General features: G+C 37.5%; 3 protein-coding genes across 4 annotated transcripts; 1 reads left to right on the top strand and 2 right to left on the bottom strand.

The window, feature by feature from the left end:
* The first annotated feature begins 6,259 nt into the window (after positions 1–6,259).
* On the top strand, positions 6,260–8,284 carry LOC133728741 (patellin-3-like). 2 transcript variants are annotated; one of them, XM_062156175.1, is made up of 4 exons: positions 6,260–7,151; positions 7,312–7,370; positions 7,490–7,640; positions 8,039–8,284. In XM_062156175.1, the coding sequence occupies exons 1-4, from the start codon at positions 7,128–7,130 to the stop codon at positions 8,093–8,095; spliced, it is 291 nt and encodes a 96-aa protein (XP_062012159.1). In that variant the 5' UTR covers positions 6,260–7,127; the 3' UTR covers positions 8,096–8,284. The 2 variants fall into 2 exon arrangements, with proteins under 2 accessions (XP_062012159.1, XP_062012158.1); XM_062156174.1 differs by lacking the exon at positions 6,260–7,151 and having other exon boundaries at positions 7,170–7,370.
* A 1,392-nt stretch (positions 8,285–9,676) lies between these two features.
* On the bottom strand, positions 9,677–11,093 carry LOC133734326 (protein translation factor SUI1 homolog). The gene is made up of 2 exons (XM_062161956.1): positions 10,934–11,093; positions 9,677–10,282 (listed from the first exon to the last, which is right to left on the bottom strand). Exon 2 carries the CDS (start codon positions 10,238–10,240, stop codon positions 9,917–9,919), a length of 324 nt encoding a protein of 107 aa, XP_062017940.1. The 5' UTR covers positions 10,241–10,282; positions 10,934–11,093; the 3' UTR covers positions 9,677–9,916.
* A 9,446-nt stretch (positions 11,094–20,539) lies between these two features.
* On the bottom strand, positions 20,540–22,173 carry LOC133730821 (abscisate beta-glucosyltransferase-like). Its single transcript, XM_062158337.1, is given in 3 exon segments — positions 20,540–20,706; positions 21,259–22,117; positions 22,120–22,173. Coding segments are annotated over 3 exon segments (1,080 nt in total).
* Positions 22,174–23,831: the final 1,658 nt, after the last annotated feature.

Genomic DNA, 23,831 nt, shown 5'->3' with positions numbered 1-23,831 from the left:
AGTAATTTGGTTGTGGGAGCATGCAATCACTAGATACATCTTAATCAAAATCTGTAGGTTTTAAGGGGGAATAAGTGCCATTTTGGGGCAAATCTACACACATCCAAAATTTTCCAATATATCTCCGTTTATCACACAACAGAAAGTAAAAAAACAGTTGTATGATATTTTGCAAGCTACACTCATACAACAGATATAACTATTATGTTGTACTTTGGAGTACCAATTTGGAGCCAAATTTGAGTTAGGCTAGGAGGGAAATCTGCCGCTATTTTTTGTTTCATTCACACAACAAAAAATTCTTGTAACTGTTGTGCGATGACCTTCTAGCTAAAAAGTTCAGAATTTTAACCGTCTTATACAACGCAAGTTTTGTAAATGTGTTGTGTGATTCACTTTCCTTTATCACACAACACTTTTTTTTTTCGTTGTGCAAAAAGTGTCGTATGATAAGGTTTTTGGCATAGTGTGCTTATGCTTGGCGGTATGTGATATAGGCGGTATGTACATTTGTCTTGATGTATTTGCCCCAGATTTGTCTTGGTTCGTAGCATAAGGATGGAGTCCGATGGACATTCGCATGCTTGTGAGCAGAGTGCAGAATTACTTCAGACTTCAATCTGTTCTGGTGCTTGAGATATGGTAGAGTATCTTGTCTGATGGTCGATCCACTGCATTGCTTGTATGTTTGCTAGGATTGCTGGTATGCTGATATCAATTTTCAATCCTAAATTAGGATTGTGCTTAGTTTCCAATCCCATACACTTAACACAACTTCACACGACTAGAAAAAAAAAAAAAAGTACACCTGAAAACAGCCGAGCGAACACAGTTCCATAGAGCCAAGACCGATCGAACAACATGTAGACCCGACCACTACCAAAACAAAAAGACGCCGTCGGATACAACAAAACCCAAACCCGATAAATCAGTGACGATAGAGAAGCGAAAGCGCAAAAAAATAAACCAATGGAACAACAAACATGCAACCGGAAGCAAAAACAAAGACACAGGCACGAATTAGGGCGGAGAGAGAGAGAGAGAGAGAGAGAGAGAGAGAGAGAGAGAGAGAGAGAGAGAGAGAGAGAGAGAGAGAGAGAGAGAGAGAGGTGAATCGGGGCGAAGTATACCCCGCAGATCAAGCGAGGGCAAAAGCATCCAGGGAAATTATATATAACTTGTTCTAGATTAATTTTATTGGCTTATATAACTTGTAGTTATTTCTGATTGGTCTTTTAATTTAAATTTTTTTTTTCACCCTCTGCATAATCCCCATCAAATTTGAGTGATATTATTGGTTTAGACTACCATGTGATAATCCGGGATCACAGAATAAATAATTCCTTAAGCATCCAATCACCAAAGGAAAGCAAAAAGGGCAACGCAAGAAATGCAGAGGCAATTTCGTAACTCAACTTAAAGAATGAACAGTGAAACCCGCATGCCATTTAGAAGAGAGAGATATTTGGTAGGACATGTCAAATTGTCTTTCTTCTTAGCAGATGTTACTTTGTTGAGAGATGGGAGATGGGAGATGGGAAGGGAAAAATACGTTGAGTGGTTGTAGCTCTCTTCTTTTGTAACATATGGGGTTGGTGGCCATAATTTTAGTTCATCCCACAACAGATAGTTAAAAAACTGTCGTAAGAGAGTGTACATAAAATGATATGTGCCAAAAGAAGGAGGGAAATTTGCCACTGCCTAGGTTTGGTGGGAGGATTTCAAATCGATTTGAGCCAAAATGAAAATATTGCTGCAGCCTATGTTCCTCATTCAGACAACAGAATGACATATACCTATTGTACAAGATTTTTCATCTTGCCCTAGGTACACCTAGTAGAAATTGTCAAATTGTCATACAACGGAAATAACTAGACTGTTGTACCATGCAGCACATTTCCACAACAGAACATGCATAATTCTGTTGTGTGATAAAGTTGGTGAACTTGTCTTCGGAGGGATTTTTGAGTTCAGTGATGGCGGGATATCTACCTCTAAATTTTGTGTCATTCATACAACAGAACATGCATAATTCTGTTGTGTGATAGAACTCTAAAGAAAAAGTTCTCAATTTAGTAGCATTCCCACAACAGAACTTCATTAACACTGTTGTACAATGGAGTTCATGTTATCAGACGACGGTAAACTTTTATTCTCTTGTCTAATGGGTGTTGTGTGATGCACTTTTGGTAGTAGTGATAACTTGTTCTAGATTAATTTTATTGGCTTATATAACTTGTAGTTATTTCTGATTGGTCTTTTAATTTAATTTTTTTTTCACCCTCTGCATAATCCCCATCAAATTTGAGTGATATTATTGGTTTAGACTACCATGTGATAATCCGGGATCACAGAATAAATAATTCCTTAAGCATCCAATCACCAAAGGAAAGTATAAAGGGCAACGCAAGAAATGCAGAGGCAATTTCGTAACTCAACTTAAAGAATGAACAGTGAAACCCGCATGCCATTTAGAAGAGAGAGATATTTGGTAGGACATGTCAAATTGTCTTTCTTCTTACACTACACCAAAAATGTTAACACACAACACTTTTTGCACAACGAAAAAAAAAAATGCGTTGTGTGATGAAGAAAAGTTAATCACACAACATGTTTACTAAACTAACGTTGTATAAGGGGGTTAAAATTCTGAATTTTTTTTAGAAGGTCATTGCACAACGGTTACAAGAATAATCCGTTGTGTGAATCATAAAAAAAATAGCGGCAGATTTCCCTCCTAGATCGACTCAAATTTGGCTCCAAATTGATACTCTAAAGCACAACAGAATAGTTATATCTGTTGTATGAGTGTAGCTTGCAAAATATCATACAACTGTTTTTTTACTTTCTGTTGTCTGATAAAGGGAGATATATTGGGAAAGTTTGGATGTGTGTAGATTTGCCTCAAAATGGCACTATTCCCTCCAACATTTCCCTGCATTCTCTCCCCCAAAATTCGATTCCCTCTCAGCAGGCAACAAGAGGCGGCAAAACTGAAAATTTTTAACTGGCATTCAGACAACAGATATGTGGAAAACCATGGTCTGATGCCTGCATGATGAAATTAATGTGGCCATGTGTCCTAGCGCTAGAAAACTACACAATAGCATCGATCTATTCAGACCAAACTATTAGAACACTTCAGAAAAAATCCATTCAGACCAAACTAATGCCCACAGCTAAACCCGACACGACATTCACTCCACAAAACCCCACAGCTGACCCCAACTCACCCCGACTCTCTCTCTGACTCCCTCGCTGTGCGACTCTCACTCTGACTCACTCCACAGCTGCCCCGACTCACTCCACAATCCTAAACCCTAAATCCACCACCTCCAAAGCGAAGCCTTCGAAGCCCTAAATGGGAGATTTCCCTTCGAAGCCCTAAAGGAGATTTCTCTGTGAATCCGTGGATTCACATCGGAGCAGCCTTAGACTTGGATTCACACAGGAGCCCTAAAAAATTTCGTCATCTCGAACTTCGATTCACGCCTTTGATTCGATTTGTCTCGAACTTGGTAAGTTCTCGTCGTCTCCTTTACTGTTTTGATTCAATTTTGATTTGAATTTGTCAGCTTTCGCTCTTCGTTACTGTTTCAATTCACTGAGATGCAAAATTTAGGGTTCTGATATTCATAAGCAGATCTTAAAATTGTGCACTCTAGTCACCGGAGTTTAACAGAGACTCGGATCTCCATCTCCGACCATGGATTCCGAGCCTTTCGAGAGAGAAAAGAACGTGACTTTTCTGGGGATGATGTACCAGCTCCTCCCACACCAATCCGAAAAAGCTTCATCATCATCTTCTTCTTCTTCCTTTGAAGGTCCTCGTTCTACTGAGGGCCTCTCTGCCGCTTTGTCCGATCAGTCTCGTATTATAGTCGCCAGACCTGTTAGGTACAGACCCATCTAGCTCTACCCTTTTAAAGTTTATAAATTTCTGATTGTATATATGTGTGAATTGGGTTACTTTGGTGTGAAACTCGTGAAATATTTGATCAATTTATGCAGTAGGTCCATAATGCCTTGTCTTTAACTAACAATTATGCTACCAAAGTTTGGTTCTTTAATCGCTTTTTCGCAAATTGATTCTGGGTTTTGCTATTGAGCTTCCCAAACTTGTTTTGGCTTGTGTTTAAGTAGAGTTGTTCACGTATTGGTGAGGCTTGAATTAGTATATGAACTTGTGTTATGGTTAAGTGAACTTCAATAGTTGGATTGAATTTCTGCAATTGGACTGAATTGGTAAATTTTTTATGTTTGCTTGCAGAGGAGTGGTGTCCCTGTGGACATGCTCAAAGTTCTGTGCAATTGCCTTTGTTGCTGGGATCATTGTTGGCTATACCCTGAAGCGACGCGTTAAACGCTGGGCTAACAAGCTTCTCAAGAGGATCAAAGACGATTGATTGCACCTAGGTTGAGTTAAGTTATCGCATTCAATAGATTGTCGTCAATAGATGAGTGATTCTCTAACATTAGTTGTGTAAAGGGTGCATTTTTGAGGAGTTTTCAGCTTCTGTGGTGACAAATGCATCTCACCTTATCAACAGATATTGTTATCCTTTTTAAACTACTATGGTAAAGTTTTAGAGAACAGCATAGGCTATCCTTTTTATCCTTTTTAAACTACTATGAGAGATCTTTAGTCTCTCAGTCAATGAAGTTGCGGATTCTTCAATGTTGGATTTTTCTAATCTGATTGAAATCTTGTGTTTGTTTTGCAGTTTTTTGTTGGTGGAAACTGGAAGTGTGTAAGTATTTTTTTTTTTTTATGCAACAATGTCTCTCTTTCTGCATTACCTATAGTATATAGTTGTTTTATCTGCTCAGAATTTTTGTGCTTTAGGGTTTGATTGGGTTTATTATTTGATTATGATATATGTGATTGGCTTTACATTCTCTGTTTTAGATACTCAGAATAGTATCTTTCAAAAATATTCCATTTTTCGATTAATTTTTTTGTTTAGTATAAAAGCTGCCTGATTTAGTTTCACAAAAGCAAGTTTACGTTCTGTGATTTTTGCCTTGGTAATTAATTTAGTGGAATTTTAATGGTACGTACTGAACAAGTAGATATTTCAAAACATAGTCGATAACAGTCTCGTTTAAACAAACACACTGTGAGAACCTGACCTTATGAAATGAAATGATTTCCATGCCTAGTGTAGGTAGTTATTTGTTTCCTAATTGCTGAGAGAGTCAGTAATAGTCAATTTGTTGCATTTACAGAAAAAATTATTATGTATATGTTTATATTTAGGACGTATTCCCACCTTGTGACACACCTTTACCATGGTGCTCTCCTGATTTTGTTTCAAGTTATCATGCATTTTTTATGTGCATTTTTCTTATTCATTTTGCAGAATTTGTAACTTGTATTCAACCCTTTTAATATGGTTTCATTTGTTCTGATCCTTTTGTCCCTGCTGATTCATCCAGAATGGCACAAAAGACTCAATCAGCAAGCTAGTGTCAGACTTAAACAGTGCAAAATTGGAACCTGATGTTGGTGAGCTTATTTGTTTGAACTTTAATATAAGCCTGATTCAATTTTCAGTAGATTTACTAGACTGCACTAGTAATTTTGTCACTGGCCATCTGGATCGGAATATAACTAAAATTGAATCCGAAAAATAAGTTTGGTAAAATGTACAAGTTTGATAAAATTGTAACCAAGTAAGACGCTTTTAATTTATAATATGTGTTCCAGAAATATTAATATGGTTTTGAATTTAACATAACTTTCCTGGAGATTTACATTTGTTGATTTCTTTTACATTCATACATGATATTCCAACCATCTGCATTCATCTACCTTTTCATTTGGGCTTTTATTAAAATCTATTCGTGTTTGTGCTAGTATCTTATGTGCATGTTGAAGATCGACTGAAGATGGTGATGAGCGTGAGAGGAGAGATGGAGAAGCTGAGCGTGGAGCAGTTGAAGGCAGTGAAAGAGCAAACTGATCTGGAGGTCAATCTTCTCCAGGACTCTCTCAACAACATCCGCAGGTATTTCTACTCGCAGTACATAAGGTAGAAAGACAGCAATCTATCCATTTCTTTACAACAGTTTCTTCCTTTCTCTTCTTTCACCTGTTTATCAGGTATCATGTTTCTGATTGTTCTTCATGGCTTCATGACTAAAGAACATGTACTTCAGAACTATTGATGTCCTGGCATCAAGGCTTTACTTCTATTACTCTCTTAGCTATGAATATACTGGTGATCTCGCAGAAATTAGAGGGTGAGTTGTATCTTATGATCCTTTTTTATGTACAAATGTCTCGATGTTAAGAACAAGGTCTAATTCAGTTTGTTTTGCTGAGAAAGTTGTCCAAATGTGGGTGCTGTTTTGTGCAAGATCATTATGTCTACTATGTTGGTCGTACTTCACTGATTTGATTGTTTTGTTAATTGGTCTGGGTATTACGTTATTAGCTGTTTATCGATTTGGGTGATGAGGAGTAGTTTTTATTTGATTTCAGCAAACCATTTGCTTATTTTTTTGAGTTGATTTTCTTTACTCCGTCAAAGAACAAGTTTTGGCAAATTGTATTTCCTTTAGTGTGATGAAATCTAAGCTTTTGTTTTAATTAATTTAGTTCTTAGAATTTGTTTGCTTCTTGGTTGGTTATATATGCAATTGTTGTTTGTTTTCTTTTCTTTGATGTCCTTGTTCTAAATTGACGTTTGAGGAAAAGTTGGGTATAAAGTTGTTTATTTGTTCTAGTTAGAATTAATAGTGATTAGCTGTAGTATTTTTGATTGTTTAGCACGCACCATCTTGTAAAGCTATTTTGGGACAGGTTGTTGATTATACTTTGAAAAGTAGTTTAATTTACCATTCTGACTTAGACAAAAGAGAAGTAGAGAACCTGTTATTTCTTTCCCTTTATTTGATCTTTATGTTCTGCTTGTGGTCTTGCAATTATCTATGTTGAGAGCTTTTTGAGAATATACATTCCTGTTATATTTGTGAACTGTGTTAGTCTTATTAGAAGCTTCAGTTCGTTAATGTCACTTACATCGGATTCGTTCTTTTCTTCCTGATTTTGTTGTTGGGTCTTAAGGGTCGCGGCTTATGGCTTTCGGTGGTTAGTAGTGAAATCAGATCTCTGAAATGCGATGCTTTTGTGTACTTGTTCATCTGTAAGGAGTAGGAAATAGTTCCAGTCTTGATTAGTTTCAGTCTTGCTTTTGTGAAATATAACTGCTTTTGCATGATCTGTTGTGTATGTGGTGAGAAGACTGCTCCATGCATGGTTGGTATTTTGCATTCTACATATTGATAAGCCCCTTCTTGACACAGGGGACCAAAACCAAGTTTGTCTTTGCAAGCCCAGCCAAATCTGCAGAGATCCTTTTCAAGTTAGTATAGTTTCTGTCTATCTGACATTGCATGATTTGATCAATAGGGGTTTCTGTAGAGTATATCCCCTTTTATAGAGTTGGTTGATTTGAAGTTAAAATTTCACATGATGCTGTAGGTACATTTCTGCTGAGCATGTTCCTATACAATATGGAGGTTTGAGTGTGGATTACTGTGAGTGCAACCCAGAATTCACCATTGCTGATCCGGTCGCTGAAGTAACCATCAAACTTGGGACAAAGAAGACTCTGGAAATTATAATTTATGAGGTTAGATTGCTTCTTCTTTGTTGTTATATTATTATTTGATATATACTATCTATTTGCATTCTGAGCACAAAATTTATAGTCCACGACTTGGGGCCTGTTTGGCAATACTTTCAGGCTTTTAGTGATGGTAAAAAAAGCTTTCAAATACTCTTCAGAGCTTTTTGGAGTGGTTTGAAAGTTGGAAGAAATAGCTTATAGTGCTTTCATATATAAAATGATTGATTGTTTCATTAAGAAATGTTCACGGTGCATTTACATGAAGCGCCTGCACTTTATAAAAAAAATTATGTCAGTGAGAGAAGGCTCTTTTATAAAAGCACTGCCAAACAATCCCACTCATGCATGTCTGATGATGAATCAAAGCTTACATTATTGAATTGGATGTCAATAAATTGCAGAAGTGCACCATCATATGGGAACTCTGTAGTTGGGTGGGATGTGAGCTATGGAGCTGAATTTGTTCCGGTTCCTGACTCTATACTGATCATTCAAACAGCCACAAAGATGACTCCAACTGATGAACCATTAAAAGGGATTTCACAGTTTGTTGGAGCTTCAACAGGAACTTGGAATCTTAAAATCCCTGTTAAAGACGCACTAAGTGATGGTCATGGTCATAATTCTCGTCCTCCGAGAGCTTAACTTCTTATGTAAAAATATGAGTCTGGTTTAAACACCACTTCTGTAATATGTAAAGTTATAACATTTTCAATTAATGTTTCTTAGCTTATTATTATGACTGTTTTACGTACAAAATTTCAATGCAAATCCGCAGCATCACGCAGGGAGTATTGGTTAGATTTCTCATTTGATGGTTTGCAATGTTTGTATTTGATGGCGTACTCTCTAATTCAGGAATGAGATGTTCAAATGATCGCACAACAGATTAGATATAGATGACTGCCCGTTGTCTGAATGGCCAAAAATGGGATAGAAACACATTGCAATCATTCATATCACACATCGGTTTTTAACAAATCAGTGTCTTCTAATTTATACTCAGACAACAGAAGCAATTGAACTCTGTTGTCTTAATAGCTAATCACACAACAGAATTAATTGAACTCTGTTGTCCTACAATTTAATCACACAACAGAAGCAATTGAACTCTGTTGTCCTAAATTTAATCACACAACAGATATAGTCTAAGAACTGAAGTTTGAAGAGCAATCAGACAACAGACAAAATAAAAAAATGTTGTTTGACATGATTAACATACAACGGTTGCAAACTGGCACTGTTGTCTGAAGACGCCCCTAAACTGCTGCGCAGCTGCGCGCTTGGCATCTGCCGAGCCATCTGCCGAGCTATCAAACAACAGTTATAACACATACCTGTTGTCTGTGTGTTTATCACACAACTGTGTTCCACCGTTGTCTGATTTTTCATCAGACAACGGCTCACTCTACAACGGTTATACATCAAATCACACAACGGTTTTTTGCCGTTGTCTGATAACAAAATTGGTGTAGTGTTAGCAGATGTTACTTTGTTGGGAGATGGGAGATGTTACTTTGTTGGGAGATGTCAAATTGTCTTTCTTCTTAGCAGATGTTCACCCTCTGCATAATCCCATCAAATTTGAGTGATATTATTAGTTTAGACTACCATGTGATAATCCGGGATCACAGAATAAATAATTCCTTAAGCATCCAATCACCAAAGGAAAGCAAAAAAGGCAACGCAAGAAATGCAAAGGCAATTTCGTAACTCAACTTAAAGAATGAACAGTGAAACCCGCAGGCCATTTAGAAGAGAGAGATATTTGGTAGGACATGTCAAATTGTCTTTCTTCTTAGCAGATGTTACTTTGTTGTTTAGGAGTGTTAGTTTTTTTCTTTTTTCTTTTTTAATTATGATGTTCTCTCTTTGTGGTTTACTTTGGTTACTTGGAAATCCTCCCATTCTAGATGCCTCTTATTTTCATTTACATCATTGAATAACATCTTTCCATCAAAAATAACAGATCAAACTTTCTTTTTGTCCTTTCCGTGTAATTTTGTTTCCCCAGACAGAAGCTATTCAGGGAGAAGCAATTTATCATCAAATGCATTCCTTAGGCACATCATTAATGAAATTTGGTACATTTCCACATACATGTTTACCACAAATCGTCTAACCAGGAGAGAAGTCTATAATAAGTTGCACGTATTACGGACGAACCATCCAGTTATTACATACCAATAGATATATCAGGGCCTCACAGATCAAGGACTAGGAGCACCACGTAGCAAACTAGGTAGTTGAGCCCCAAAGTCGAGTCATGCATCGATCGATCAAAAACCATGAATCTTGATCTGCTCCTTCTTGACAATTCTTGCCTGAACAAGAAACTGGAGGACGTTCTTGCGCTGATCGCCTTGGAGCTGGATTATCTTGCCAAGCTCTTTGTCCTGAACCACATTGCCGTTGCAGCAGAACTCTTTCTTGAGATCCTTGAGTATCTTCTCGTAGCTGAAGTCCTTCTTCAGCCCTTGAACTGTTGTCAGGCACTTCTTCCCATTCCTTTGCTGCACACGGATATGCACATACTCCTTGGCCCCTCTCGCTTCGGCAAATGGATCAAAAGCAGTTGGGATCACAACGTCTAACTCAACCATATATGTGCTTTGCTTGATGGATCTCTAAACGTACAAAGGAAGCTGAAAAATGCCACAAAAACAAAAAATCGCTGGTTATTAGTCACGATCACAATTAATTCAATACCTACCTACATCCCACTAATTGGGAACATGGAAACATGATCGAAGACGTATTGTAAACAACCTTTTGAAAACTCTTGCCATGCTCCCATGTATTATTTCAACCATTTAGCCTACTTTTTCGTCAACCCCGATAGTGAAAAAAACTCAATATATCAGAATATTCACAAACAATGAAACAATCGATCGATATATTTGAAAACCATTGACATCACAAACTAAGAAACAATCTACCAAACCATGAAGTGACTTGCTTATATCACATATAAGCATAGCATAGAAACAAAATCATAATCAAAACCATGACTAGCTAGGTTATATTCATTCAGAACAAACGTAATATGAAACAGCCCATTCCATCTTTCCGGCCACTACCACCTAACAGCACAAAGAGAGCTGGTAATCTTCTCCTCGTCAACCGGTGACCAAGACAACGATACCACCAGAACATAACATGTATGTGGTAGAAGCAGAATCAAACATAGCATCCCAAAGAGAAAACAGATTTGACTATCGATCCATCAAATATCACACCAGTCAAGAAAAGAAGAGCTAGAGAAATGAAACGAGGAAATGAAGAAGCGTACGTACCCTGATCGAAGAAGAGGAATTCAAAATGGGGGTAAGGCTTTGCTCCGGAAACCTTACCCAAAGAACAAGCTTCGATACCACAACAATGATTTGGTTGAGAAATGTCCAGAGCCCCCTGGGGTGTTTATATATAGGCGTCAAGCGCGGTTGACGGTAGGGTCTGAACCACAAGTTCAACTAATCATGGTTAATAAACCTGCAAGGTGAGTTATACACGTGGACGGTGGGATCGAGCTCGATGCGTTGATTTAACGCACACCGTAACTGGGTTTGGTTGCAAATTCGGTGGGAGGGTCAAGAGGTGGGTGGGACCCAACGAGAAGAATCTAGAATCCAGTACATGATTAAAAGGAAAAGAACATGGTCCATGCGTTTGGCATATTTATTGAGAGAGCTAGCTGCGTCTCAGTTTGGAAATGCCATTATGTGTTTCTAGTTCGATTCTTAGGCCTAATCGCCTAATCTTAGAGTTAAGAGCATAAAATATTAGATTAAAGAGAGAACAAAAATTAGTAACCATAGAAATCACTTGGCCAAATTAGGTTCTCTTTTATTGGTGGCTTTTTAGAGAATCATGATCCAATACATAAATAAGCATCAGAAGTCCAAGTTATTGGCCACTCATTCTCATTTTTTTTTTCTTCTATTTTCTGTTTGGGAGCTTCTATTCATACCTTCAAAGTTGGCATTTGGACCTCCCAACTTAACATACCTCTAACTTACTTTTATAGATAACCAATTTGCTATCTAGACCTCCCTAATTTTCCCACAACGTCCATCGTCCAATAAGATCAATAAAAACTTCTTCTTTCACGTTCTATTCATACCTCCAAAATCAGTAGTCGAATCTCATTCAATTTTTGAAGATTTCACAATCCTATTTTACCCTTCATACAATTAAGCTGCACCAAAAAAAAAAAAAAAAAAATCTCCAGTTGGTAGCCAATACAGTATTTTTCATTAAATCAATTGAATATAGAAGCACATTGGTATACTCCTATCTGACATGTTTAGATATTACTCCCAATTCTCAAAATTTTTAATTAAACTGAGTTTTTGGATACAAAGTTTTCATCACTTAATTATTATTTACGTACAGTCGGTACAGATACCCGTACTGAAAGTGGTCATGGTGTTCCAAAGCCGGTCCAACATAATGCTCCTTAGCTTGGAGAGAGACACATATTTACTAATTGCTTCGAGTTGGAAAAAAAGCGCAAGCAGCAATATAATAGGCAATGCACAGCTTAGAATTTTGCGAATTGCCTCATCGAAACATACTGTTTGTAAAGGTAAGAAGAGATTTTTTTTTTTTTTTTGTCTGTGAGCTATGACCTATTGGTTATCTAGGATAACCGATATCGTGGATGTCACAGTTTCAGACCTCACTGACATCATGGGAGGGGAGGGGTGGGGTGGGGTTAAATTTTTTTTTTCCCCTCTTTTGTGTCCTTATTGGTAATTTGGCATGAGTTGACAAAGTCAACTATAATTTGGAAAAAGAGAGAGGTACAAATACCAATTTTGGAGGTATGAATAGAAGCTCCCTTTCTGTTTATTTTGTAATTTGACTATATTATCTCTATTCATTAGATGAGCAGTAAAGCTTAATATTAAAGTTATTTTGATACTTTATTATTTTATTTTTTTTGCTCAAAAAAGGTCTTCTCTTACTAATAGTACTATATATTACTACTAGTAGTAAAACTTTTATCTTTTTTTCTGTGATTTTTTTTAGCAAGGAATTCAGAACATCGACGTATATTTGTGATAATACCCACCCCGAATTCCACCCTGGAATCCGAAGTGGCCCTGCGGGACCCACCTTTAAAGGAGATTTACCAAAAATTTCGGCATAACCTCCCTTAAAAATGGATAACCCAAAACCCTGCGGAAAACAAAATTCACTTCTAATAGTCCAACCACAACTCCTGGAGCCGCCTTGCTCCCAAATTCAACAAATCCCATCACAAGCTAACAACGTCACACATATTATCCAAAAGGGTACAAGTTACTACAATCACCAAAGTTAGGTCATAGACCTCAAATATAATTCATACAAGTTTGGGTCACATATCCCTTAGTAATCAGAGCATTCTAGGAATAAAGTTTAACATAGAGTACCGTAGGCTAAATAAATAACCTACAAAATATGATGACGGAAGCGGATGCGGTCACTATGGCTCACTCCTGAACGCCGAGCAGCAACACTGAAAACTGGGCATTTGAAACCGAAGGGCCCAGGGGAAAAGTATATAAAAACGTTAGCGTGAGTGGACAAAAATAAACAATTTTTAAACAAAATGGATTTTTATACTTTCCCACAATTATTTCATTAAAAACTTTCGATGCATGCAATAATTATGAAAACAAGCCACGAGAAGCTCCTCTCAAGAAATGGGGCTAGTCACAAATAACCACGAAGAAGAATATAAATTTCGATGCTCGAGAAATAGGACCAGCCCCGCTGGTTAAACGGAAATCGGACTAGCCCCGCTAGTCAAGAACAACAATAAAAGGATACGGGGAAGAGAGTTCACCATACGGGAATGGAGCCTCTCAGGCTCTACCTACCCTCGACTGCCACTCACACATAGATTGTGCGAGGAGGAGAACTAATAACCTCGACTGCCACCCACGTGAGGAGGAGAATAAGCTACCTCAACTGCCACTCACAAACACAAAGTAAGTGAGGAGGAGACCTAATCGAATGACCCGAGTATGGTGAGGAAAAACATTCAAAACCAGTAAATCCATAAGGCTTCCCCATATTTCTCACGAGATAAAATGTAATCCAACGACGTGACCCCGCACGCCAAAACTTAAAATATATAAGTGAGAAAATAATAACGAAACGACGGCGTGTCCCACACGCCAAAAATATTCTCTAAAACATAATTGAAGAAGCAATGAATAATATATAATAATTCCCTCGAGAAATCTCAATTCCAATGATATTCCAGAAAAAAAAAAAATCTTAAAATCGATGAATAAAATTATACTTTTAAATTCCGGAAATACTTCGGAAGATAATTCGTCGAAAATCGCATGAATCATAAATTCAAATAATGATCATATATCGGATATAAACACCAAAAGCTTAGTATCCACGAAATATATCACAAATCCATTTCTTAAATCATAATTGAGAATAACTCATAATTAATCTCCAAAAGTTTAATCGTATTCCCGAAAACAAGTAAATCCAACTCCGAGCATAATAAATTCGTATCCGAAATTTATATGGAAAAACAATCTCAAAATTTTAATCCAAGACAAAATATTATGCTCGATAATAAAATGATATATAAATTATTATTTCAGGAAAATAAATGCATGCATCATTCTTAAAAATAAAAGTCCACTCACAGTATGCGGTCAATCCTGACGTCGCTCATGATTTTCCTCGTATGGAGACTCCTCTCGTCCTGTACGAATAGCATTCATAAATATATATATTTCACAGGACGGAAATTAACTTTACGATACTTAGAAATGGAAATTCAAAACATCCCCCTTCCAAAAATCCAACTCCTCAACTCTCCACAATATCCATCCTTAATACTCCAACATTAATCATTCATTGATGTAAGATCTAAAGTGAATTCGAAAGAAATTCGGCGATCGAATTCACGTAAATCAATAATAAACCATTTATAATCAATTCGTAATTCCTCCGATTTCCACCAAACTTCATGTATCAAATTCTACAATCAATATAGGATTTATGGAACTAAAACTATAATTAAAACGCAGCTCTACGCGCCACCACGCGCCACCTACAGTGGCGACACGTGGGGTCCACGCGCCGGCGACCACTACCTCCGATGACCACCAAATTCCGGCAATAGCATCTACACAACAAGCCCAATCAACTTCCCAACTACAACATCAACCAATTTTACCTCGAAGTGGTCGAATCAAGCCGGTGAAGGAAAGCCCCGAAGCTTCAAGAACCCTAGAAATGAAAAATCATCAATTCAACCTCTACAATGCAAATTGGAACGAACTACCTTAGGGGAACTACCTTAGGGGAACTACCTTAGGGGAAATCATCAATTCTCAAATTAATAACTCATAAAAAGTCAATTTTTAACCACCCCCTAAACGTTAAAATTAAAATCGTGAACGGTAACCAATAAGAATTTCATGTAACTCGGTAAAAAGGTATATCAGGTGTGGGGTGTAACAATTTGCACCAACAAGAACGAACGGCTGGATAATATCAAGTACAATTTTTGATTATTTTGGTAAAAGATTGACAACAAATATCAAGCATATTAGATGCTGGTTCACTTGCCACTGCCGATGCATAAAAGAATTTTCTTCAAACAAAATGTTTTACTTTTGGGGTAGATTTAACCAAGGTTTTAAAATATCTATGATATTTCCGATATATCCCCCGATATCTCTTATTTTCGACGGACCGATATATCTTGGGGGGTAAATATCTTATCTTCTACCGTTTCTGCTAAATTTCTCCGACATCGTCAAATATCCCCGATATATTAGATATTTGCGATATATCCCCGATAAAGTGAAGAAATATATGTAAAATTTGATATAAAAATTAAAAAAAAAACTCAGTAATTCTCTAAATGAAAATCTGTGTGAAGAGAGATCTCCTCAAGGCAAATATGAGTGGGGAGAAATCCCCTAAAGGTGAATCTAGGTGAGTAGAAAATATCCTCAAGACGAATCTAGGTGAGGAAAAAAAATCCCCTCAAAGCGAATCTAGGTGAGGAGAAATACCCTCAAGGCGATTTTGGGTGAGAAGTAATTCTCTAAATGCAAATCTGTGTGAGGAGAGATTTGGTACTGTGTAGTTTGTGACTATGTCTGTAACTCTGTATGTAGTTTATAACTCTGTAGTTGAATAATAGAAAGAAGATAAAGGTTCAATTATTCAAATGAGGCCAAATGACATTGCAGAAGGAAGTCAAGACCTCTTCCACAATTTGTAGAAACTGCAACTAATGCTAGAATCAACGTAGAGAGAGTCTTATTTGAAGAAGTTGTTAAAACCCCATAAGATAATTCAGATAGTGATGATGCGTGGGGTGGTACAGCAACTCTAGATAGTTCTGATGATGGTGGAGAGGGTGGAAGCGGAAAAGGTGGTGGAAATGAAAGATATGAATATGGACAATCTTCTATGGATGGAGGATTAAACCAATTTACTTGTGAAGGTAATTTTGATCATACCACCCAAGATGAAGACCACGGAGTGAGAACAGCTGGTCATGGTGCTCAAGAGAAGACCCAATATGGGAGGAGGACTAGAGGTGCAACTGATGATCAAAATACCCTATCTGATGTTTCTTCAATTGCCTTAAGTTTTGACTCTATCAGTTTAGGCACAGAACGCAGTGGGATCTCAAATGAATCTCATGAAGGCAACAATGAATTTGGTTATGATGCTTATGGATATAATCAATATGGAGAAGTATATGATCAGTCATCTAATTGGGTTCATCCTTATTATCCCATTATAGGGGAAACAGTCGGCAGTTCTAAAGAGATCTATAACTATCTTGTTTATCACTACAATTCGCACTATATGGGTCATATGTCTTGGTCTGATTATTGCATTTTCGTAGACCAGTGAACGACTTTTCAACCGCCTAGAGTCTCTTTTTGGATGTAGATGAAGTTGACATTCATATGTATTTATATGTAATTCTAAATTTTTAATAAATTGACTTTTTTCAAAAACGATATATTTTCTCCTCTATCCCCGATATATTCCCGATATTTCGTATATCTCCCTTTTTCAAAGTACCGTAGATATGAAGAATCGATATTTAAAACCTTGGATTTAACTACCACATATAGGTTACTAATTTACTCTTAGAATGAGGTTGAGTCCTCTAGGGTCAAACATATGTAAATGATTTGCTGCACTCCAAGACCCCAACTAATTTTTATTTATTTTTTTTCAAGCAAATGGCTTCCATATAGTTTTTTTTTTTTTTAATAATTTCTTTTTATAGCAAATTGCCAAAATACCCTCTAAACTTGCCAATATAGTCTAGGGGGTATTTTGGCTACTAAGTTTTTTTTTATTTTTTTTTAGGTTAAGTTACACATAACGACTACTCCATAAGGGCGCGTATGACAAAAAAAAAACCTACTATCTAAGCAACTTCACCAAATTAGTGATTGAACATATAAAAACAAGTTCAGTCATTTCAGATTTTAGACATAGTTCTATCAATATCTCTTTTCTTATATAAAAAAAACTAGCCTTCTCCAAATATACATGCTCTGCATGTGTAATTTTTATTTTTAGAAAATAAAAAAGAAAATGAATGAAATAAAACAGTTATTGCAGAGAGAAGATAGTGGGAGAGAAAAGTGGATTGTGGGACGTTTTCTTTTAATTTTTCTTAATAAAAATATATTTTGTAATTATCATATTTACCCTTGTGATTTAATTTATTCTCAAACTATTTTAGTCTTATAGGTTATTTCTGTCAAATTTTTTGATTTTGACTAATAAAACCTCTTCTCTTAATAATAAACTAGTTTTCTCCATACATGCTCTGCATGTCGGCTTGTGTTATAGTTTTTTCTTTATTTGAGAAAATAAAAAAGAATAGAATTTAATAAAACAATTATTATAGAGAGAGATAATGAGAGAGAAAAGTGGGCTGTGGGATAATTTCTTTTTATTTTTTTTAAGAAAAACGTATTTTGTAATTGTCGTATTTACCCATGTGATTTAATTTATTCTTAAAGTAATTTAATCTTTTAGGGTTATTTTTGTCAAAATTTTAGATTTTGACTAACAAAACCACTTCTCTTAATAATAGTATAGATATTTTTTTGGATTAATTTTAGTTTACCTTCTCCAACTTTAGGTCAATATTCATGTTAGTCCCTCTTCTTTTAATTTCATCAAGATTACCCCTACACTCTCAATTTTAATCAACTGTGCCCAATCCTTCACAATCCATCCAAATTATCCATCAATTGATGACGTGGCAAGAGACAAATGGTTAAATTCCTATAATACCCTCGTCAAAATTTTCCACTCTGTTTACATCCTCGCCAAAAAAAAAAAAAGGCAGATGCATCGCCCTCTCTCTCTCTTGCTCCTTCGATGCCAAACTCAGACAATACAATTTCAATAAGAAGAAAACACAAAAGCTCCAAGCACAAAACTTCATCTGGGTTTCTTCAGAAGAACCTCAAACTTCGATTTAGGTAGTGAAATCTACCCAATTCCTCATCTGGGTTCTTCTAATTTCTGCACAAAAGCCTTAAATTTGATTTGGTTATCAAATTCTACCTCATATCTATCTCATCTGGGCTATGCTCATTCTTATGATCTTCCTCAATGCCAGAGCCGCTGCGTTAGACGATGGTGGATTGTCTAGCTTCGTCGGCGGCATGCTCTCACCATGCCAGCAGTTCATCCTCTGCTGCTCTCTAAAGCTTCGAGAACTCTGAGGGTGAGTGAATTGTGCATGCGTGTGTGGTTTTGTGGTTTGTGATTTCATTTTTTTGGATCTTTGAAATGCTGGCTTGGTTTGTGGAATCTAGGTCTTACTGTGTGTGTGATTTAGCTTTGAATTGGTGGAATTTGGGGTTGCGAAGCCGAAGATGAGGAGTAGTAGAAGGAGTTTCCAATTGGTGGCATGGTGGTGCTCCTTCATCTGTGAGAGATTTCGATGAACAGGCATGGGAAAGAGAAGGGCGTCAATGTGCAGGTTCTTGTGCATTGCATGTGAGTCAAGAGTTTGAGTTGGACTCATGGCCAAGTTGAATTGTTGTTTCGAGTCATAAGCTCATGAATTGATTGAGCTGTGTTGTTTGTTGGAGTTAAAAGATTTCCCGATTTCCCTATCTGTGAGAGGTTTGAAGTTGTTCCCCAAAATGATTGAGGCTCAGGGATCTAGGGTTAATCTGATCAACAAAGACGCAGCTGATTTGTTTAAAAAAAAAAAGGCAAATTGTCTATTTTAGCCCTAAAAAATTTGCTTGCTGACTCGTCCCATGTCAGCAGTAAACAGAATTTTTGGACGGCGTTAGGAGAGTTGAACACGGGTGATGGAAATTGAGAGTTCAAGGGTAGTCTTGATCAAATTAGAAGTTCAGGGACTAACATGAAGAATGAGTGAAAGTTCAGATAAGTAAACTGAAATTAATCCTATTTTTTTTTTGAATAAATATCAAATCGATATATTAATAACTCAAGCCAGAAAGGGTCATTACATATCCTCTCTCTACCATCATGGGGTAGATAAAGAGTTTGTGGTAGTAGCACAATGATACATAGATTAGGTCCAATCATTTGACAGTTTCATGCTCATAAAAGGTGTTTGGCTCCAGTTTTGTTGCAGCTGGTCAACAGTCTCTTTTCTGCTCGGGCGTGCCAGCACCGTTCGGGTGCGGTCGTCGTGGGTGTCCCTTGACCTGATTTCTTTTGAGCGATTGTGGACGAGGAGAGCACCAACCTTGTCGCGGGATTCTTTGTGCCTCGTGGTGAGGACTTTTGCTAAGCTTCTTCAAAATCACACAATCGATACTCGATGTCGTAGATCGAGCAGAGCGAAAATCACTGGGAAGTGGGGAGAACTTGCTAAAGCATGACTTTAGCTTGGCTGGTTTGCGAGGGCGTTACCCTTGCTTGGATGGTTCCGTAACCGTTGTGGTCACGGTACTACAGTCGGCTCCCGAGGAGACTAGGACCGAAGCACGTTGACAGAGGGTTTGGTGGCACTGACAGTCGGCTCCTGAGAAGACTAGGACTGGAGTGTGATCACCGGTAAGAGAAAGAGAGGGGTTCTCCGGAGAGACTTGGGTAGTCGTAGAGACGAATTGATGAATTGGTCTTCTGTTACTTCGTCGTAGCCTCTATATATAGGCTACCAAGCCATAGTGGTTGGCCTTAAACAAATCATGATGGGTTAAGCACTTATGGAATCATGGTAGGTTTAATGGAATTATGGAGCACTAATGAAATTATGGTAGGTTTAATGGAATTATGGTAGGTTTTCCAATTAAGCACTAATGGAATCATGATAGGTTTTCCAATTTTGGCCACCATGAAATGTAATTGAATGCTTCCCCACGTGCATGCCATGTTCCTTAATTGAATGGAGTATGAATATTCGCATGGGCGTGCCTTTTCTTGCAGCTTGCATAATCTTCCATAATTATGCAGGTAGGCTTTATTTAGCCTCTAAATAATATATTTCGAACTTGTCGACAATATATAGTTTGAGCCACTAACATTGGCTCAATTTCTCCAAGACACGCCTTGTCAGGCCAAAATGCTTATTTTGGGTTCCTATAGACTATTAACTACTACATAGTAAATAGACAGAGTAAACTAGACTCGATGACACTCACTAAAAACCTAGAAGCATGACTCCCTAACAAAGTATGAAATTATTTAGAAAGAAAAAACAAAAATAGAGTAGGGCAGCTCCAAGAAAGAGGCCCAACTCAAGGCCCACCCAAATAGCTTGACCCGAGCCCAAATTCCACTTCCGCCTAACTGGCTGCACACGGGTCCGGTGTAGATCCGCCGGACCACGTCGCTGCATCCCAACGCCGCAACCCGCACCACCGCATCCCGCCCTGCAAACCGCGTTGTCACAACCCCGCTGCAACCGCGCCGCCACGTTTAAGTTGCAAGCCGCGCCGCCACGTCCATGTTGTGTCCAAGCCATCCCACATCGAAGCAAGCCTCCCATGATGCCCGATCCAGCACCTCGCACCACCATCCAGCCCCTCCATACTAGATGAAGCGCAACTTTGTCCTGTACTCAAGGTCAAATTAAACCATTTAGCCAGACCTTGGGTCAACACCCCTCTGTCAGAACTTTCTGAGCAATTAGCCTTCAAACACCCGTCCGGTAGAGGCCCATCAGCGGCGAGGATACCCCCACCGACCTCGAGCGCCGCCAAACAGGCAGAAAGATTCAAACCCTAGACTCTAGCAGTCCGGGTGTTTTGCCGAAGCAGAAAACAATAGCAACATAAAATTTGTAATAGTATAGATATAGATAATATATAAGACAATTAAAATGCTCATTATTTTTTGTTTTTTGAATTTAAGTCGAAAGACAGTTAAATTAGTTAAAGGATTAAATTCGGTCCCTCAAACTTTAGGGCTAAAATCAGTTTGGTCCCACTTTTTTTGTTTTTTTAATCACGGTGGTCCCTGCACTTCTAATTTCCATCACCCTATCCAAATTTTCTCCAATCATGACCTCATAAGCTGACGTGACACCGACATGAGGGCTCACTATTCATAGTTTAAACCCCCAAGAAGGACAAAATGGACATTTCTAATTTAATATAATTTCTACTCTCTCCTCTCTCTCTCTCCAATGTCGAGTTCCACCTATAGTGACTCACAAACCATCCTACAGACTTATGCTCCAACATCAAAATCTGAGGAGCCCATCCCCTTATCACAACCCCTCTTGGACTCTCCCTCATTCTCTTCTCAAAACCCACAAGCCAATTTTCCTCATCTTCATGATCTTTATTCTCATATGTAAACACTTTCCCAATAACCCAGACAAAAGCCTGCTTAGAATCATCAAGCCCATGAGCGATTTCGAGAAGTTGTTTATAAGACAATCGAGCGAAGCTTCCAAAACTAATGTTCATAACTGAGTTAGGTTCTTGAGAATCCAACCAATTCAAACACCATTTCAGATTATCCTCATCAACCGAAGTAGCTTTGCCTCTCTCAGATTTATCAGCTTCATCTCTGTTGCATAGTGAAACCGGGCCGATCCCCCACGCCTTCTTCCCCAATTCATTCTTGAAATAGTCAACATATTTTGACTCCAATTCATAGAAGCTATTCACCACAACCCCAAAGCTCTTATCCTCCAATTGCCCAAACTTATCAGGCCCACCTTTGTTTCTGGCGAACATGGGCAGCTGGGATTTCGTCAATTCGACCCAATTAGGCAGACCCGGCACCACAAAAGGCTCCAAATCGGAGCCCAGTTTCTCGTGTGGCCCAAAATGGCTGACATTCTGTATCATGCAGCAGGAGAAGAACCCATTTCCTTTGAAGATGATTCTTCTAATTCCAAGGGAGTTGATGACGTCAGAGGCCCAACGGTGGAAGATCTCGATAACGATGCAGTCGGGAGGGTTTTGGGTGAGGAATTGCTTGAGGGATTCTTAGAACACGGAGGTGTATGTTGATTGAAGGGGGCAGCGGACATAGAGGTGTCAGGGGAGACGGCATCGTTCGGGAGCATAAGTCTTGTAGGTGGGTTTGTGAGTCACTGTGGGTGGAACTCGGTGAGAGAGAGAGAGATAGAAATTATATTAAATTAGAAATGTCCATTTTACCCTTCTTGGGTGTTTAAAATCTAAAAAGTGGGTCCTCGGTCGGTGCCACATCAGCTTGTGATGTCATGATTGGAGAAAATTTTGAAATTTGGACCCGAGTGATGGAAATTAGAAGTGCATAGATTAACGTGATTAAAAAAATAGGGTTGTGCTATTCACACACCCTTTTTCTCTATTCACACACCCCTTCTAATTTTCTATTACTTTAATTCAATATTTTTTATAAATTACCCTAACCCTCCGTTGTAAATCTTTTTTTTTTTTTTTTCCTTTTTTCTATTTGGCAGTTCAATCATGAAACAAACATCATTATACAATAAATTAATTTTTTTTACCTATAAATGAAGGAAAAATAGTACGTTTATTAAGTGGAATGACATGTATTATTAGACAAAGAATATGCTTCCCAAGTAATCACCTTCACCCAACTGAATCCAAATTATAAAGTTTGTCCTCATACTTTGCAAAGTACGAAACTCAATGCTTGTTTGTTTATGACTCTTAATCCAGGTGCATCATCCTCAAATAAAATTAAAAAAATATGGAATCAGCGTTTTATCCACTTCAACCACAAGTTTCCACATTGCAGCTGATGATGTACACAAAATTTGGAGATGCTCTACATAATATTGAAAGCAATGAGTTGCAATCTTCGTGTAGGGACAAAATTATGTTCTACTAGCATAATATAGTAGAACAAATCATGTTAATAATCATAAGGCCATCATTATTAGGTTGTTGTAAAGTTCTATAGTTGCTCAATGGATTCAAATACACCAAATAATTTCAGTTAGAATCTTACCATGAATAATGGATTCAAAGGGGCTCGAATGATTACTGAACTCATATTTTTTTTTTCCATGTCTCCATTGCAAATCAAATGTAAAATTTTCTCAAAAGATGAGTATAAAGTTTCTTGTTCTACCATGATTAAACTTCAAAGCATCATATTAGAGAGATAGAATGATTATGCTAGAGAAGTTTTTGATGAAAAAGAAAGAGGGAATGGAGAAGAGTTTTGAAGTCATCTGTGTCTGCGACAAAATAAGGGTTTAGGATTTGAGAATGATTGACTTGCCAAATAAAAAAAAGAAAAAGAAAAATAATTATAAGGAATGGTAGTTAGGGTAATTTTTAAAACAAAATTGAATTAAAATAACAAAAAAAATAGAGAGGGTGTGAGAATAGAGAAAAAAGGTGTGTGAATAGCACAACAAAAAAAAAAGGACCAAATTGATTTTAGCCCCAAAATTTGAGGGACTAAACTGAATTTAATCCTTAGTTAAATACAGTTTTTTTCCATCTTCTTCCCCATCTTTTTGTTGTGCGTTGCGTTTTACTGCCAAAGTCGGTCCTAGTAATATAAGTACATATATTTCACCTTCGCCTTTCTTTTACGGGTGTTTATTTTGGAGTCGTGGTAGCTTCGAATTGTGAATCAATCTCTCACTCTCTGCCCAATTCGCTTGTTTCGGTGCTTCTACTCTGCTCCTAATATGCAGATAACTGTATGTATGTGTGTAATATATATGGGCTAATTACTGTTTAGTACCCTGTGGTTTGG

This window comes from Rosa rugosa, chromosome 2 (genome assembly GCF_958449725.1).
Source record: "Rosa rugosa chromosome 2, drRosRugo1.1, whole genome shotgun sequence".
Classification (NCBI taxonomy): domain Eukaryota; kingdom Viridiplantae; phylum Streptophyta; class Magnoliopsida; order Rosales; family Rosaceae; genus Rosa; species Rosa rugosa.
The sequence above is the reverse complement of the archived record's forward strand: the minus strand, read 5'-3'. Positions and strand labels throughout refer to the sequence as shown.